We start from the raw sequence: 18350 nt of genomic DNA on the forward strand, positions 1-18350 counted from the left end.
CTCCTCTGGTGCCCAAGGTGCTCTGTTCAGGTGAGCCTCAATCTCCCTGCCTGAGATGGCACTGATGCCACAACAGGACTTGGTGGGGGAGGACCGCAGGCTGGCCAGAAACGCTCCTGGGGAGGCGGTGAAGGGCAGACTCCAGGGCATTACTCTGGATGCCACAGGTGAACGACAGGCTGGATGTCCACCTCCGGAGGGCAGGTGTGAGAAGGGGAGGGGCTTCTTTTTGGGCCTCCTGGGACCCCAGGGGGATGAGAGGACTGAGGCTGGGAGCTCAGGGGTCAGTACGGGTTGGGCTGGGACGTGGGCTGGGGCAAGTCGCCCCAGGGGCCCTAGTAGGCCTGGCCAGTTTCCACAGGCAGGAGTCCCAGCACAGCGGAGTGTTCCCCAAGCTTCATGCGCCGCTGTGTGGAGAGGCTCACGTTTTTGGCCAGGTAATCAACAGCAGCTGGAATAAAAGAGAAACTCTTAGACATTGAGGTTCTTTTTGTTTACACTTCCTTTTACAACCCACATCTGTCCATCCATCCATTCATCCACTCCTCCTTCCATCTACCCTCTGTCCATCTAGCCATCTGTTCTTCCATCCACCTATCCATCCACCCATCCATCCATCCACCCATCCACCCATCCATCCATCCATCCATCCATCCATCCACCCATCCACCCATCCATCCATCCATCCATCCATCCACCCACCCATCCACCCATCCACCAATCCATCCATCCATCCATCCATCCACCCATCCACCCATCCATCCATCCATCCATCCATCCATCCACCCATCCACCCATCCATCCATCCATCCATCCATCCATCCATCCACCCATCCACCCATCCATCCATCCATCCACCCACCCATCCATCCACCCATCCACCAATCCATCCATCCATCCATCCACCCATCCACCAATCCATCCATCCACCCATCCACCCATCCACCCATCCATCCATCCACCCACCCATCCATCCATCCACCCATCCATCCATCCATCTCTTCAGGAAGCTCTTTCTCTCACCTCCTCTCCAAGCATTCAGCAAGCATTTACTTAACACTATTGTGTGCCTGGCTCTCTTGTGGGTTCCGTAAGGAGGAACAGAAGGGTGTCCATGTGGCTGTGTGAAGAATTAATCCCACTTTCCAACAAACCCTCTACATATCCCTGTTATGGGGGAGGCCCAGGGAGTCCCACTGAGACCAGGTAATGATGAAGGGAGGCCCTTCTGCCATGTCTGGGCCCTGAGCCCAGTCCATGGATGAGGCAAGGCTGGACCCTTGCTCTAAAGCCAGAGCAGCTTCTGCGGGTGAGCTGAGGGGTCCGTGCAGAGGGAGGGAGTGGAGACCCACAGCACTGTCAGTTCTGGTCAGCCAGAGGAGACAGATGAGTGTCTGAGCGTGTGTGTGCGTGTGAGTGGTGCACACCTGTGTGTGCAAACACTGCAGACAGGAATCCCCGGCAGCCGTAATGGGCACGCACAGGGATGTTCACACAGAGCCATGCTTGCACACGCACGCAGGCACATACGTGTGTAAGCCGTGCGCACTGTTGTGAGTAGATGACTGGTGGGGACGCCTGAGCACATGCAGGCACTGTGCGCAGGTGAGTTCCACCGGAGCCAGGTCCACGTCTCTGTACGTGTGTATTTGTGGGGGCGACCCCTGGCCTGCGGGCACGTGTGCTCTGTCTTGACTGTGCTAACTGTGCCTGTCTGAGGCTACAGCAGAAATCAGCCCTGACCAAACGATTTGACTGACATGTGGCCGAGGCCTTCTAAGGCACAGGGACGCTGCCCCCCAAGCCAGGATCTGTGGCTGTGGCCAACCCGCCCCCCTGGGATCTGGGGACCCAGGAGTGAGAGGACGACAGGAAGAGCACTGCACTGGAAATTATGAGCCTCGCCCGGGTGACATCTGCTCTGTCACCTGCCCCCCAGGGAGCCTTGTAAGGCTCTCTGTGCTGCCCTAAGGTTGGAGGCTCCTGCCTCGGGCAGGCGGTTGGAGGTAGAAGGCGATGGGCGCAGCTGAGGGGGAGGCCAGGGGGGCAAGGTATGCAGTGCCAATCGCAGGGCCATGGCAGGCTGTACTGCCTAGTAGCTCAAATAACCGAGGCTGAAATCCTGCACCTGCCAACTGTTAGCGTGTGATTTCAGGCACACTACCTCACCTCTCCAGCCTCAGTTTCCTTGTCTGTAAAATGGGGATAGTCACAGCACTTAGGTGGCAGAGTTGTTGAGAAGGTTAAATGAGAAAATGCATATAAGGTGGTTCGCTAGTGCTGTGCCTGGCACATTGCGGGCTCCACAGCAGCGGGAGACCCGGCTCGGGCTTCAGTGAGCACATGTGGCCTTTGATGGGAACAAGAGAGAAAGGCACAGCAAATGAGGTGGTCTGCAGTCCCAGCTACCCCCTGCTCACGTGGCTTTGGGCACATCACTTTACCTCTCTGGGTCTACTTCCTTGTCTATAAAGTGGGGAGAGTAGATTCGAGCCTCGTAAGGGCTGCTGTTGTGAGGATCAAATTAGCAAATATTCTTTAAGTTGGTGGCACAGAGCGCTCAGGGGCTTGGCCCTCTAGATTCCTAAAGGATGTGCAAATACCCTGGGGTCTCTTTGGAGCATCTGAACCCTGTGCTGCTCAGCTTGCCAGGCTCTGGGGTGAGTGATGAGAGGAAAGTTAAGTCTGCACAGGGCCTGAGCTGAGTCCTGGGGCTGCACCCTTCCTCTGAAGTCCCTCGGCCTCCAGGCTCCCTGCGGGTAGAGCAGAGGTGGCAGTGGTCAGCCTTGCCCTGCCTTAACTCTGCCCCTTCCCTGGGTGAGGGTGTGTGAGCATTCCCATCTCTGGCCTTGGGGGGACCCTGCCCCCCTGGCCACACCATTTCTGCTACCTGAGGCCCGTCTCACCTGGGGTCCAGGGTCCACCCGGCCAGGAAGGCTCATTCTCAGAGAGGTAACAGGAGTGGGAGGAGGAGCTGGTGTTGACCCTGAGCTTGCTCTACGCCGGGTGCTGTAAGCACCTTGTGCTCATTTCATTTAATTCTCACAACCCTGTGAGGCTGGCAGTTGCCATCCGCACCTTGCAGGGATTGCATAACTCCAAAGATCACATGGCTCATAAATTGTGGAGCCCGGATTCAAACCCCAGCAGTCTGACACCAGCTCCTAGCCGCCCCTACAGACTTCCCCCGGCAGCCTCTGAGACAGTAACCGCCAGTACGAGCACGGCACTTCAGAGCATACGGGGCACTCTGCACCCCAATCCTGCACGGGTCCCCTTTTCTACTGCAGGCAGTAGCCAAGTCAGGGGACCCTGCCTGCGTCAGTGGCTGCTGCCCTCCTCTCCCTCTTCCACACCAACCTCCGAGCTGTTCTTGTGGGTGGAGTGAGAGCTCCGGCTTTTAAAAAAAATGGATACATATTATTTGTGCGTATTTATGGGGTACACGTGATGTTTTGCTACATGCATAGAACGTGTAATGATCGAGTCAGGTATCTGCGGCATCCATCACCGCGGGTATTTACCGTTTCTATGTGTTGGGAAGATTTCAAGTTCTCTCTTCTAGCTGCTGTGCAACCCACAACACATTGTTGCTAACTACAGTCGCCCCGCTCTGCTCCTGAACACTAGAATTGATACCTTCTAAGTAACCGTATGTTTATAGCCACCGACCGACTGACCTCTCTTCACCCTCCCCCACACCCTCCCCAGCCTCTGGCAACCATCATCCTACACTGTATCTCCACGCGATTAACTTTGTTAGCTCTCACGCAGGAGCGACAATGTGCAATATTTATCTTTTTGTGCCTAGCTTATTTCACTTAGCATAATGACCTCTGGGTCCATCCGCGTTGCCGCAAATGGCAGGATTTTATCCTTTTTATGGCCGAATAGTATTCCACTGTGTATATGTACTACATTTTCTTTATCCCTTCGTTGGTTGACGGACACTTAGGTTGATTCCACACCCAGGCTGTCGTGAGCGGCCCTGCAGTAAACACCGGGCTGCAGGTGTCCCTTCGCCGTACTGATTTCCTTGCCTTCAGACAGACACCCGGCAGTGGGGTCGCTGGGTCTATGGTAGTTCTTTTCTACCTTTAGCTGCCTTTGAGTGGCAATCATGACAACAGCAAAGTGGGCGCTCTCACGTATTGAGCACTCACTATGTGCTCGGCAGGCACGATCTCATTTAATTCTTTCACTAGCCCCATGCTTGAAGTATGATTGTTCCTCTACAAATGTGGAAACTGAGGCACAGAAAGACTGCTGGCCCAGAGCCAGGCACAGTGCATGGCACGGAGGAGCCCACACTGGTCCTGCCTGTGCCTCTGGCCACTCGGTGTGTCTCCTCCTCCTTAGCCCCTCCCAGCTGCCAGCCTGTGGCCCGGCACACAGTAGGTGCTTGCCCAGACCCTACCGAGGTGGCCAAGGAAACACCAGGAAACTAAACTTTATTGACGACCCAGCCAACTTCAAGGGCACCCGGCCGGCCTGCCGCTCCCTAGGGTGGAGCCGAGGGGCCAGCGAGGGCAGGGCTGTGACATTTCTCATTATGGCCTCTGTCGGTGGCCCTCCCTGTCCCTCTGTCTCTCCACGTCTCTCCTCCTCTGCCTCTCGCCCGCGCCTGGGCTCCAAACGCCTCAAATTAGATTAATCGGGAGTTGGCAGGAGATGTGGCGGAGATGCCAACCCGTAAACAAATCTCAGCCGTCAGCGCCTCATCAGCCCGCGGCCCCAGAGGAGGACCCTTCTAGACACAAATTCTTATTAGACTTGTCATATCTATTAAAATTCTTTTCACACTTCTGCGTTCTATCAGCCCCGTCATTAGCACAGCCTTGGCCTCCGGGAACACCAGGGCCATATTAATCTGCTGAGTGCCCCATCTCTGGCCCCTGCCCCGTCCCCTCCAGGGACCAGGAGAGAGAGACAGATGGACGGACAATGGCCAGGGCAGCAAAAGAAGGTGTAGAGGTGTCCCTGGGAAGATGAGAGGCCCAGGGAGAGGACGAGGATTCTAGAGTCTAAGAGTTGGGCCCACGTGCACGCTCGCTCCACGCACACCTGCAGGGATGGGTTGTAGGTGTGGCTGTGCACACGCGGATGGGGACTTCTGGGTGACCTCAGGCAAATGGCCTCTCTGAGATCCCATTTCCTCCGCTGTCCAATGGGAGTAACCGTGTGAACTGCACAGGGTGGCTGTGAGCATGAAACGCCAGACTCATAGTAGATGCTCAATAAACAGGTGTTCCTCCTTCACGCACATTTTGTATGCTTACATGAAAGCCGTGTGTATGCACACATTAGTGACTACTCATGTATAAACCTGTCTCTCTGTGTGTGTGTCTGTCCATGTGCAGGTGTGTGTGAAGCTGTGAACATGAATCTACATGAGGGTGGTTTAGGTGTGGACCGTTGCTGAGTGGCTTACACAAGTCTGTGGTTTGAAGTTAGGAGACTTGGAGCCCACCGTTGCCTTGGTGTGGGACTTTGGAAAAGCCACCTGGCCTCTCTGAGCCTAGTTTTTGCATCTGTAACCTGGGGACAAATAGCTGTGAGAATTACATGAGTGACGAATGTGGATTTCGCCCAGTGCCCTCTGCCACTCGTGCACAGGACAGACGTGCAGGGATGACTGGTGGACCTGAGTGTACTCCTGCACACTCATTGTGACAGCCCAGCCACAGGTGTATTCAGTTGCCCATGGACGTGGGGCATTTGGTTAATGGAAAGATGACGTGTCCCTGGGCTGCCTCAGAATGTCAAAAGGTGAGGGAGATGGCGCCATGGAAACACTTTGAGATGACTGTGTCTAATCTGTGGCCCCCATTTCATAGATGGGAAGACCGAGGCTCAGAGAGGCAGGAGTGTGTCCTGCCCACACTGACTGGTGGCAGAGGAGCAGATTTTCTTTCTGGTCCCTCCTAGCCCAACCCAAGAACCTCTGTGGGGTGGGGTCGTGCTGGGAATCCCTTTGAGTAGAGCTGGAGAATGTGGCCCAGGAGGAGCTCTGAGCTGTCCCCAAGGAGCCAGGGGAGCAGGGAGGGAGCTGGAAGGGAGTGAGAGGAGGAGGAGGGAGACGAAGGAGGAGGAGGGAAAGAGAAGAATGGAGTGGGGGGAGGAAATTGCTCGGGCAAAGGGGGAACAAACACTCCTTTCTCGCCTCCTAGGCCCCTTCCTTTTTGATCCCCTCCCCTGCCGCCCCCATACTGACTTTGGGGTTAATTTTATTTCCGAATTGGGCAGGCGCCCCTGGAGCAGGGCACCAGGCTCGGCTGTGACTAACGCCTGCCCCAGGCCAGGGCTGCCGCTGAGGCTGCGCTAAAGCTTTATCAAGAGCATGTGTGTCCCGCCCCGTGCCCGACAACACGGGCTGGGCCAGGGGGTCGCCCTGGGCGCCTCTAGAAATGTGTGTGCACTCTGCTCTCAAACATGCATGTGTACCCCCACGCACACACTCACGGTTCTCCATACAGACACACCGCATGCACACACCCAGACATACGTACACACACATGTGCACACAGCCACACCTATGCACAGGCCCAAACACACATCCCTGTTTACACAGTACACACATAGTACACATGTCCACACATGTACTCCAAACACACAGTCACAGACACACTCAAGTATATGTACATGCCTGAATGCATATCTATACACATGTACAGATAGACACACATATTTGCACACTCACATACACCTATACGCTTGCACACATGGTCATTATACATGTCCACATATTGCATTTACATACATATGCCAAACACACACGCACATACATAGACACACATATCCATATGTACACACCTGAATGCACATTTAAATGGGTGTGTATATTACAGACACATGTGTTCACATATGTGTGCATGTGTGTGTTTGCCACACATTACGTATGCACAATATGCTCATTTATATACACACAAGTGAACAGTCATATACACATATACCCACACGTGCCCACTTACATGTACTTACCTGTATGCAAAGATTGGTGAAATAGCACATGGATGCCGAAATACTCAGATGCATCACATGCACACACACAAATCATAACACATCCTTGACTCATGTATTCACAAGCACCCATGTACACACGTGCACATACACATATGCAAACATGCACATACACAGGAAGGGACCGTGAACACAGCTGGGAGGTGGAGGCTGACACAGCTGGCCCTCATTTGGCCGTGGAGGCCAAGGCCATGTGAGGAGGAGTGGGTTGGGGGGTGGGCAGGAAGCAGAGGTCACCGAGGCTGGGCCAGGGCCTCTGCTGGGGGAGAGGATGCCCTTGGGCTTTGGGGCCTCACCTTCTGGCCACACGCCCTTCTGATTAGTTTGACACCAGCAGGTGAGGCCTTTGCAGGGAGGTGGGGCAGGAGGGGAAGCTGGTGACCTCTGGCTCCCTGTCCTGTCTGGGCTGCCCTGCTGCTGGCCCCATCGGTGGCTGGAGGCTGTGGCCAGCCCTGCCTTTTCTAGCCTTTGGTCTGAGGGTCTGTTGTCCCCACCTCAAGACAAAGTGCCAACGAGGTTAACAGCTGGGGTGGGTGACAGAGCATCACAGAGCTTGGGGAAACCAAGGCAGGCTGAGGGTGTGGGTGGAGGATAGAGCTCAGAATACATCTTTCCCCGTACCCAGGGGCGGAAAGGGGCAAGGCCTCACACTGGGTTGTCCAACACGGCCGCCGGCCGCCAGCACACGTGGCCATCAATTGAGTACTTGAACTGTGGTTCAAACAACTTCAGAACTAGATCTCAAAAGTTGATTTAATTTTACCTAATTTAAAGTTAAAAACCGATCTTCACTTTAGTTATTTAGCGGTTGGAAAACTTATAAGCATATTTGGAACAACTTGGGTGTATATATCTACCTTCTCAATTACAAATTTTATGAAATCTAAATACAGATTGAGCATTTCTGATGAAGACTTAGTGTCTGAATTAAAATGGGCTGTAAGTGTAAAATACACACTAGATGTCAAAGACATGGCATGAAAAGGAAAATGTAAAATATTAATAATTGTATATGGATTGCATGTTGAAATGATCATCTTTTGGATATATTGGGTTAAATAAAATATGTTAGTAAAAACAATTCCACCTGTTTCTTCTTAGTTTTAAAATGTGGCAACTAAAAAGTGTTAAATGACATTTGTGGCTTCTATTATGTTTCTTTTGGAGCACAAGTGCAGAGGCAGGGACCTGGCCAGGAGATGACCTGGCTTTGATGCCCAGTTCGGTATCATTTTAGGTCAACCGTTCCTCCTTGCTGGACCTCGATATCCCCAGCTGTGAAATGGGCACCCCCACCCCAACACCACCTTGCAGCTCTCTACACGTAAACAGGAGGCCCTCAGAGTGGGGACAGGGATGGGGGCCACCCGCGGTCCTGGGCACTCACTCTGGCCGTACTGGCCGTACTGATAGCCAGCCACGGGGTCCACGCTGTAGCCGGTGGTGCTGTAGGTGGGCGGGCAGTAGGACTGGGAGGTGGGCAGGCTGTCCCCCGGCTTGATGGAGTCGGCCCGCTGGCTGCAGCTGGCCGAGATGGAGGCGGCTGAGTCCAGGCCACCGTGCAGCGGGGAGATGGAGAAGTCGGCCTGCGGCTGCGGGGGCACGGCGCTGGGGTTGCTCAAGATGCTCATCACCTGCGGGGGAGAGACCATCAGTGCCAGCCCGGAGGACGGGCCCGAGGACACGAGCGCACGTGGGGACCGTGCCCGCCTGGCCCTGCTCAGGCCTTTGCTGGAGGTGTTCCCTTGAGGTCCCCGCAGCTCTGAGGTCCTCGGTTTCCCTGGTCTGTGCGCCTCGTGCGTGAGATGATGACTGGTCCTCGGTGTTTCTCCTACTCGAGTCCCGAGCCAGGGAGCTGCCCCTGGCTGAGCTCTCCAGGGGCGCAGCCGGGCCCTTCTCCCCTCTCTGTCCCCAGGGCCGGGCTCTGAGGAGCACCCTGGCCTTGTTTTCTGAATGAATGCACGCACGAACTGACTAGCTAACCATGCCTCTCCCGTCAGTCAGGAAGCCCTGCCAGGTCAGAGAACGGTGCCTCCCCCAACACACTGGGAGGCCCCCGTCTCCCAGCACACGCGTCAGAGCAGGGCTGCGATCCGTCTGGCTTCACCCTGTTCCGGCGCTAGGCTCGCTCCACTCTCGATTTCTCGGGACGTTGAGCTTCCTGCATCTACGACACCGCGGTACACGCCAGTGCTTTCGAACAGCCTCCCAGGCAACTTGCTTTGATGCTGCCAGCTCTCCGATGTCTGTGACCATCACCGGCTTCCCTGCTTGGCCCGGGGCAGCGACAGGAACCGCCCCCCGTCCGCGCTGGCAACTCAGACTGACAGGGTGAGGCTTATCTCTAAAAACTCAGCCTAAAGAACCTGGTATTGAGACACTGGGGTGTTCACTTATTCATTCAACAAACGTGCATGGGTGGTGATTCCGGCCCCCAAGGTGAGGGCCGAGGGCCCCGGGGACTTCAGAGGAGAAAGAGCCACGGTCCCTGCCCTCGATGTGGGGAGGGGAGGGGGAAGGCCCAGGTCCGGTTGGGAGGCAGCCAGCAAAGACCATCAGGACACGGAGTCATGAGGCTGGTCCTCGTGAGCCTGACCTGCAGGGCCCAGGACCCCAGTGACCTCCTGGCGACGCCACCCTTATGGGAGGAAGACCCTGAGTGTGAGGTGGGGACAGCGTTGCTGGGAATCTGCCCAGCGCCGAGCTGAAGAATACGTGGCAATCCCACCGGGCACATCACTGTGCTTTCTGACTCCCTTCCTGCGGGGAGAACACAGGGTGTGGGCGTTCAAGCCTTTTTGCCGACTAGACACCTGAAGATTTTACCTTTCCATGTGATTTGTCCCTGCCACAGGCATAAGGGCAGGGCCATGGGTGACGGCATAGACATGGATTCCTCTGGCCAAGGACAGACACTGAGCTCCTCCACTTACTGGCTGTGTAGCCCTGGGGGCTGTCCCTTAGCAGTTAACCCATCTGACTCTCCCAATCCAAAACCCTGCAGAGACGTGGGGGGCAGAGCTAGGATGCCCATTCCTCATACGGAAAAACTGAGGCCCACAAAGGACCGTGGCTTCTCTAGATCTCGCTGCAGGTCTGCACGTGAGCAGTACACCCAGCCCTGGCTGGCCTGAGAAACGCCAGATTGCCACTGAGGGATGAGTTCAGGCATCTGACCCTTAGAGGCTGTCACCCCAGGGACCAGCAGTAGCACGACAGGTGGGGGGTGAGTGGGGTGGGACCCCTCCCTCCAAGCACAGCCTCTGCCGGAGTCTTCCCTCTATGCCCCCAGCACACGCCCCTCAGCCCTGGGGGGCCTCCTCCTCTGTCCTTTCCCTCCTCCCGCCCCTCGCAGAGCTGCGTCCAGGGCTGGCAGGCGGGGCTGCCCATCGCTGGCCTTCATCTGTGCTGCAGCGGGCGGGATTTAGGTGGGACGCAATGGTGTGTCAGCCCCGTGAAGATGCAGAGACACACCGGGATGGGTGTGCAAGAAGGAGAGAGGGAGTCTTCCGGGAGGCGGGAAGCAGGAGGCGCAGCGTCTGGGCCACTTTGGCAGCCCCGCTGTTTCAGGGCGCGGGGTCTCCAGGTCTGCCGTGGCAGGGACAGCAGCAGGTGCCGGGGGTGGGTGCGAGGGACAGGGCTGTGTTTGCTTTCTGATGGTCACAATGGGATCTCCTCAGCTGGGGGATCTGCGGGGGGACCAGGATCCCGAGGCCAACTCAGGCATCTCACGCTGCCCTGGGCTGTCAGCTTCCCAATCTGGACCCTACTCTACCCACCCCCTGTGCTGCCCCTCAAAGGAGGCCTGGGCCCCAAGGATGGCCTCCGAGCTCAGGGAACACAGGGGCCCCGGTTCCCTTCACGCAGGAGGACGACTGTGCGGGTGGAGACTCGGCCCTGGTGAGAGCCCAGTTTGATGCTTCCCCAAGACGCACGTCCCCGAGGTCCCCGAGGTGCAGAAGGGACGATGGGAGGGAGGAATGGGGTGTGCTTAGGGAGAGCACGAGGGGGCTCGGGACAGGCTGAGAGCTGTGCACGGACCCAGGACGCACCCTGTGAGACAGAGACCCACGCAGAACTGCCACCAATCCGAGATACCACTCAAGAATCATCAGTGGCCCCTCAGGACCTCCCAGGAAAGGCTTCTGGTGACGTGATCTCCACCTGCCTGTCCCAACTCCTCCCACCCCTTCATACCTTGCGCTTTTCCTCCCAGCTCTACCAAACAACACGCTGTTTCCTGAAGATACCCTGCTTTCGTTCATTTATTCATTCAACAAATACCTCACTACTATGTGCCAGGCTGGAGACAGGGCTGGGCTGTGAGCTCTCTGGGGAGAGGATGGGGCTCTGTAGACCCAGTGCCCACACTGAGCCTGCTACATGCCCCGGGCTTGGAAAAGCTCTGTTGAATTCATGCATGTTCACTGAATAAGCATTTATTGAGTGCCTATTATGTGCCAGACTCTGAGCCAGGCACCGGGGTACAGCAGTGAACAATGCCCCTCCTCTGCCCTCCTGGAGCTGTCGGTCTAGTGACGGAAGCTGACAACAAACAAGTGAGCGAATAGACAACATAATTTCTGATACTGACAAATGCAATGGAGGAAAGATAAGGGAGTTCGTGGGGTGGTCAGGCAAGCCCTGCTCAAAGAGGTGATATCGAGCAAGATCAAAAAGAACAGCCCTGGGAAGGTGTGGCAGAAGAGCTTTCCAGGCAGGGGAGTCAGCAAGTGCAAAGGCCCTGAGGTGCCTGGGACCAAGGGCGCAGAGCTTTGAGACATGCCCAGCAGGTTTAAGAAAGAGCAAGAAGGTCAATGCCAAGAGTAAAAATCCTGGGAGCTGCAAGGCCTCCTGCAGTTCTTTCTGGAAGGGGCTTGCACGGTGCCCAGTGGCTCAGGAGTCCCTGGACCCTGGCAGTTAACAGACAGCTCAGAAACAGCTCTGGCCCAGGCGGCTTTTACTGTAATGGGATTTGCTCAATGGGATTTGCCCTGGAACATCAAATCGAATCCACATCTGGGGTAGGTGTGAACGGCGGATGGCAGCATCGCTCACTCTCTCCCTGGAGGCCTGTGGATCAAAGGGCTTCCATTTCATCCAACCCCCTGTCTCCAGGCAGGGCAGGACCCAACTGGAGAGAGGTGGGAGGGGAGGACCCTTGCTGAGGAAGTCCCTAGCCCTGAGTTACGTGGGTCACTTCACTGATGCCTTGAGCAGATGGGCTATTACTACACCCATTCTGCGGATGGGGAAACTGAGGCACCAGAAAGTGAAAAGTCTTACCTGAGGTCACACAGCTGGTAAGTGGCAGAGCTGGGATTTGCACCCAGGTGTCCCAGCCCTGCAGCAGGCTGTGCCGGAGAGAGCACAGGGAGCCACTGGCAACCCCACCGCGCAGAGTCCTCAGGCCTACGTGGCCCTCGCCGGCCCCCGGCTTCTCCAGGACCTCCGGGGGTCCCTCTGTGCCTGCAGAAGCGGGAAGCCGTCCACGGCGAGGGGCCCAGCCGAGGTCTGGGGCCTGCAAACTTTTGAACTTGAGGAAGTCCCGGTCTGATGCGGTAATCCACCCCCCTCAAGAATGCAGGGACCTCTCCCCGGGTGGGTTTTCCTTTTTCCCGGTGACCTTGCTTTCACTAATGTATTACTTCTTGGTACGTTACCGTTACTAACTCAAAATCAATACCGACCTCCACATCTGTAAGGTTTTATCTGAAGGCAAATCTCAGGGCTGTCCGTCAGGCTGACTGACAGCCACCCCTCCTCTCCTCTCCTCCCCGCACCCCCACCCAGCCCCGGCCCCCACCCGGCCCCCAACCCCTTCCCCTCGCTGCTCCAAATCAGTCCCAGCCTCGACCAGACTAAATCAATAAGGGCCAGCTCACCCTCCCTCCCGCCCGCTGGGGAGAGCCTTGCCGGTTTGGGGGTGGGGGCCCCCCTTCCACAGCCTCTGCTTCCCCCTCCCCCGGGACGCGACGGCGCGCTCCCCTACTTTAAAAGAAGGGGATGGGAAAAATGTAATTAATTCCCTCCGTTCCTGAGCTGGCCCCGAGGGCCTGGGACCGAGGAGGCTGAGCTGCAAGATCTGCACCCTCTGTGATAACCGAACGTGGCTTTGGGAGCGCGGCTGCAATTAGAAGGGGCGATCGCCATCATCAGGCTCCGTGGCAGGGTCTGCTGTGCGTGGGGGGGTGCTGCAGTGGGGTGCAGAGGGGAGAGGCAGGCAGGGGCCGGAGAACAGAGGTCAGGACGTGGGGGTTGGGGTACCCTGGAGGTAGGACAGGGCCTGGCCTCAGCTGCAGGTCACAGAGCCCCACCTCCGCACTGCTGGGGTCAGGGGACCCTGAGGCCCCAGAGGAACAGCAGTTCCGTGGGCCAGGGCCAGTGAGTGCTCGGAGGGGTTTCTCCGCAGCGTGGGGGCCAGAATATCTGCATTAGCATCTATGCTGCGCTGGCTGACTGTGGCCCTGGGTGATCTCTTTAACCTTTCTGTGCCTCAGTTTTCTCATCTGTGTAATGGGAACGATGATGATGGCGGCTACCTGTAGAGGCACCGTGATGACTAAATGAGTAAATTCATGTGGAATGTTAAAGACAGTGCCTGGTGCATCGCTTGTTCCCTGTGAATGCTGGCTCTCCGCCTCCCCCTCCGCTCCCCGCACTACCTGGATTAGAAGGGAAGAGGCGGGTTGGAGGAGCGGGCTTAGGGACCCAGCCTGAGATGGAAATAATTGGAACGGTCGCTGGAGAGCAGACTCAGGAACTCCTGCTGCTCAGGGGCTGTATCTGTTGTCATCTTTTTCCCACGGGGGCTGACACCCAGTAGGCGCTTTCTGAATGAAGAATTGCTCTGCTACCTTAGAACATGCAGAAGCTGGGGCCTGCACTTGGGAAAGGAATTCAGGTGTGTGTCACTTTGACAAGTCACACCCCACTCTGGCGTGAATGTGCTCATCTACAGACAGCCGGTGGCATCCAAGGACGTCAGGCCCTCGTGGCAAACCTGTGAGGTGTCCCAGTCTAAACCCAGCCGTGCCTGGAATCCACATACTGCACAACAGAGCTGCCCACCCCTCACTGCACGGACACACTCGAAGCCAGGACCGTGAGCAACTGAAAACATCGTGTCTGGACGCACAAACAGCGTTTGATTAAAGCTCCAATTAGCCGGCACGATAAGCCCTTACGTTTGCTCACCTACTTTCTTAGACTCATCCAACACACTTACACACACACACACACACACACACACACTTAACATGTAAACATACCTAATATGCACATGAAACCTGGGAGGCAACTTGGAGATTGCTGAATTTTCATAGATGGGGAAACAGGCTCAAAGAGGAGTGACTTACGTGAGTCTCACAGCAAAGTAATGGCAGTACAGCTCACCCCAGGGCTTACTGCCACTCTCTCCTGCCCCCCAACACCTCTGTCCTGGGTTTGGCTCCAAAAGGACCCACTGGCTTAGCACACAGAGCACTTTTAGCTCCGAGCCTCAGGTCCAACTCCAGCCCTGGTTGTCTTGTTAATTCATCCCCTCGACTTGCACAAGGGCTGAGGGGGTGATATTTGGGGGGCAATCTGTTCCGTAGTCATGGCACGGCTTACCAGGAATGGAAAGCAATGTTTCTCTGAATTGTATGAAGCGTGTTTTTATGGACCAAGAACTGTCCCCAGGCTGAGGGATGACCTGGGGCAGCCCAGCTCGCAGCCTGCCCTGGAGTCCATGTCTGTGCCCAGGCAGACCCCCCCAGGGCAAGCCGAGGGCTGGGGAGGAGGGACAGGACCGCTGCACTGGCTTTGTCCGCTCCACCCCTGGCTCTGTGTCTTGGCTGTCCACTGGACTCACCCTGGGGTCTGGGGATCCAGCTTGCTAAAGCTCCCCAGGTGTTTCTAACGGGCAGCCAAGTGTGAGAACCATAACTATTACGGTTACATGCACATAACATGACTATACATCCACACTCCTGCAGGCAAAGACATAGATGCACACAAAACACACACCGACACATAGACGCTCACACTGCATGTGCACACATTGTGCAGACAGGCCAACACGAACACACGAGGAATGACATCCATGAAAAACTGCATGCACACACACCGCTGGGCCACAAACCATCTACATGCCTTGCACACACACAACAGAGTCAGGCACACACGCATTCACACCTAACACTGCCTCTCAAGCACACCTTGGCCAGCTCTCTCACGCAAACCTGTGTGCCCACCTCCACCCTCCTCCACCCTCCAATGGACACCCAGACACACATCGCACATGCGTCCCCGCCGATCCACTGCCTGTCCCCAGCCCCACGCTGGGATTAGTGCAAGCGAGAAATCACCCACCCAGGCGGCTGGCCACCCCGGCGTTCCCGCTCTCTTCCTCGCAATTCTCCGCTAAGAGGATCTGGGCCCCCTTCCCTCTCCCTGCCCCCTGTGGACAGCAGTAATGGGCTTCGGGTGCTGACTTGGAGCTTCCAAACAAGATTTCCTGAAGGTCTCCCTGTCCTCTGCCTCCCCCTTCTTCTTCCTTCTTTGCTTATGTCCTCGCATCCCTCACCCTCCACACCACAGCCCTGCACAACCAGCAGACTCCCTCCCCTCCTCCCTTCTCCTCCCCCAAGCCAGCCGGACTCCCTGTCTCACTTGTCACCCCCAGCCTTCCATGGAGGCTTTTCCAGGCCTGGCTGCCGCATTCTCTTGCACACACGCAGCACCTTCCAGTTGACAAACCTCAGAACTGCTCTATGAAGCATCGTTACCCTATTTTTCAGATGAGGAAACCGAGGCTTAGGGGCTCACCCAGAATCATCTAGAGGACAAGTGGCAGGACCGGGGCAAGAACACTTGACCCTGACTTCTAGTCTAATGCTCTTGATTCGTGCCTGGCTGGTCTTCATTTACAGTGCACGGCTCAGGGTCACTCATTATGTGAGCATCGACTCAGTGAGTGTGTGCATGCGTGAGTATTGAGTGTGTACGTGTGTGAGTGCCGTGTGTGTGCCTGCATGCTTACATACAGGGGGGTTCTGTGTGTGGGAGTTTTGCATGTGTGCAGTGAGTCCTCGTGTGATGTGTGAGTACAGTATGCATTTGTGTGTGCCTGTGTATCATATGTGCATGGGAGTATTGTATGCACATGTGTTAGAATTTGTGTGTGCATGCGTGAGTTCTGTATGTGTGCATGTGTGAGTAGTGTGTACTTGTGTGTGCACATGGGACTATTCTGTGTACATGTGAGCATGTTGTGTGTATGTGCATGTGAGTGTGTGTGAGGTGTGTGTCCTGTTTGCCCCTCGCCAAGAGTAGAGAGTGCAGTTCGGGGACCTCAGAAGCCCTGAGGGTACGTGGTGAACATGGGGTCACTGACCACCATCTCTGACATGGGTGGGCACTGCCCACCCTCAACCCTGTAGGGTTCTCGTCCCGGTTCAACACGTCAGACTCAGACTCAGGAGGAAGCTGTTTGAGAGGCGGAGGGAGTAATGTGTGAAACTGCAGCAGGAGGGATTCTGTTGAGACTTTGGTGAGAACCTTCTGGCGTGTGGAGGGAGAGACTCCAATAGGCTGAGTGTCAAGAGGCTGAGACGTCGCTGTGTCTAAGCCTTACCCAGCAGAGACTTCCAGTCCTATTAAGCCTCCACCCTCCCGGGTACAGACTGGCCCTGCCCTGTCTGTCATTCTCTTGTGGCCCTGATGTGCCTGGACTGGGCCACGAGCTGCTTAGGGGCCGACTTGGTGGCCCACTCCAAGTGCCCGGCACGCAGTGTCCAGCCAACATTTGCTGAGTGAGCAAATCCACGAATGAATGAATGAATGAATTTATCTTTCTGTCCCCAGCGCAGGGCCTGGCATAGAGTTGGTAGAATAAAAAGAACACATTGCGGGGTCTTGTCACATACTTACGAGCCCCCTCCAACCCCATGGATTCCACATGGCCCCCTCCCCACCCCAGGGGTCCTTGGAGACTTCCGGTTAAGGACTGTCTGGAGGTGGGGTGGGGGTGGAGGGAGGAACAGAACAGCTTCCCACGCATTGCCCAAGAAGTCAAAGACACACACACACACACACATACACACACACACACACACACACACGCATGTGCACACACATATTTCCAATGTTGGGTCTACAAGATGTCAGCCTTCAAATATCTGGAAACACGAGATGGAGGCTTTGGCCCCCCTCCCTGGGTGGGTCCTTGGGTTGGCCTGAGTCTGGGGGTACCAGTGCCAGGACGGGTCCGAGGGCTCTGGGCCCTGGCGGGTGCTGGCGCTGACACGGTGCAGTGGGATCCAGAGACCATCTCTGATGGCGCGATAAGACAGGCAGCCGGGGATTAGAGCAACTGCTCAGAGTGGCGGTGGGGTTGGGGGGGAAGGGGCTGATCTCCGGGAAAGATATGACTATTTAAAGATAATGATTGCATAAATTTAATTAGCACACTTTCACGCGGCAAATGGCCGTTTTGTAATTAATGTATCTGGCCTTACTAAGCATGAACGATCCCATCTCCTCCCCCTCCCTGCCCGGCTCCCCCTCCTCTGCGGCCCTAATGAAAGACAGAGAGCAAGTGACAGAAACAGTTTGTCAGTGGCTCCAGGTGTCAGAGGCCTAATTGGCCGAGCTTAGGGGAGGAGGGGGAGGGATGGGGGGGCTCCTTGACTCCGGCCCCAGCCCAGGTTGGGAGAAGAGGAGGCCTGGGCTCTTGGGCCCCTCTGGCATGGGGGGGGGCTCCCCCTCGGTAATTGGTAGGGACGAGGACGCAGATTGGCCATGGCAGGGACTGAGCAGTGGCAGGGAGGCCTCGTTAGTACCTGGGCAGACAAGCTGGCACGTATCACAATGCGTTAGGGACTCAGGCCATGACAGCTCCAGTCCCGCTGGCCCACTCCCAGGAGCAAAGTCCCTTCAGCAGGATGAATGAATGAATGAGCCTGGGTCTCCTGATTTATAAAATGGCCCCTGGTTATGGAGAGGCTCATGTGAAAAAATGATTGTAGCCTTCAGTTATTAAGCACCTACTACGTGCCAGGCGCCTACTATGTTCAGGGAGCACTACCACAACCTGAGAAGGACACCAGTTTGAAGATGTGCATTTTGATCTTTCTGAAATCAGAATGCGTCTTACGTTCGCGGGTGCCTCGCTGTGGCGATGTGGCCTCGCAGCTGTGTGAAAGGTGCTGGTTGACACCTTCTGATCGGATCACGAAAGGGCTGGCAGCAAATCATCTTGGATTCAATGACATGTGGGTATAATGAAAAGTGGCTGTTCCATTTTAAAGATCAGGAAAGTGAGGCTTTTTAAATAATTACTATAA

The 18350-nt window shown here is 55.9% G+C and overlaps 1 protein-coding gene across 4 annotated transcripts in view; it reads right to left on the reverse strand.

Annotated features, from left to right (window-relative positions):
* Positions 1–221: 221 nt before the first annotated feature.
* Positions 222–18350, reverse strand: part of PAX7 (paired box 7) — a 99483-nt gene continuing 81354 nt past the window's right edge. For 2 of the 4 annotated variants that reach the window (XM_045546476.1, XM_045546475.1), the window contains exon 8: positions 8153–8654. In XM_045546476.1, coding sequence (XP_045402432.1) covers positions 8259–8654 — 396 coding nt within the window. In that variant the 3' untranslated portion in view covers positions 8153–8258. Of the gene's footprint in view, positions 452–8152; positions 8655–18350 lie in introns of those variants that run through there. The other 2 variants (XM_045546477.1, XM_045546478.1) reach the window with 2 other exon arrangements.

The sequence above is a fragment of the Lemur catta genome, chromosome 3, assembly GCF_020740605.2.
Source record: "Lemur catta isolate mLemCat1 chromosome 3, mLemCat1.pri, whole genome shotgun sequence".
NCBI classification, from domain to species: domain Eukaryota; kingdom Metazoa; phylum Chordata; class Mammalia; order Primates; family Lemuridae; genus Lemur; species Lemur catta.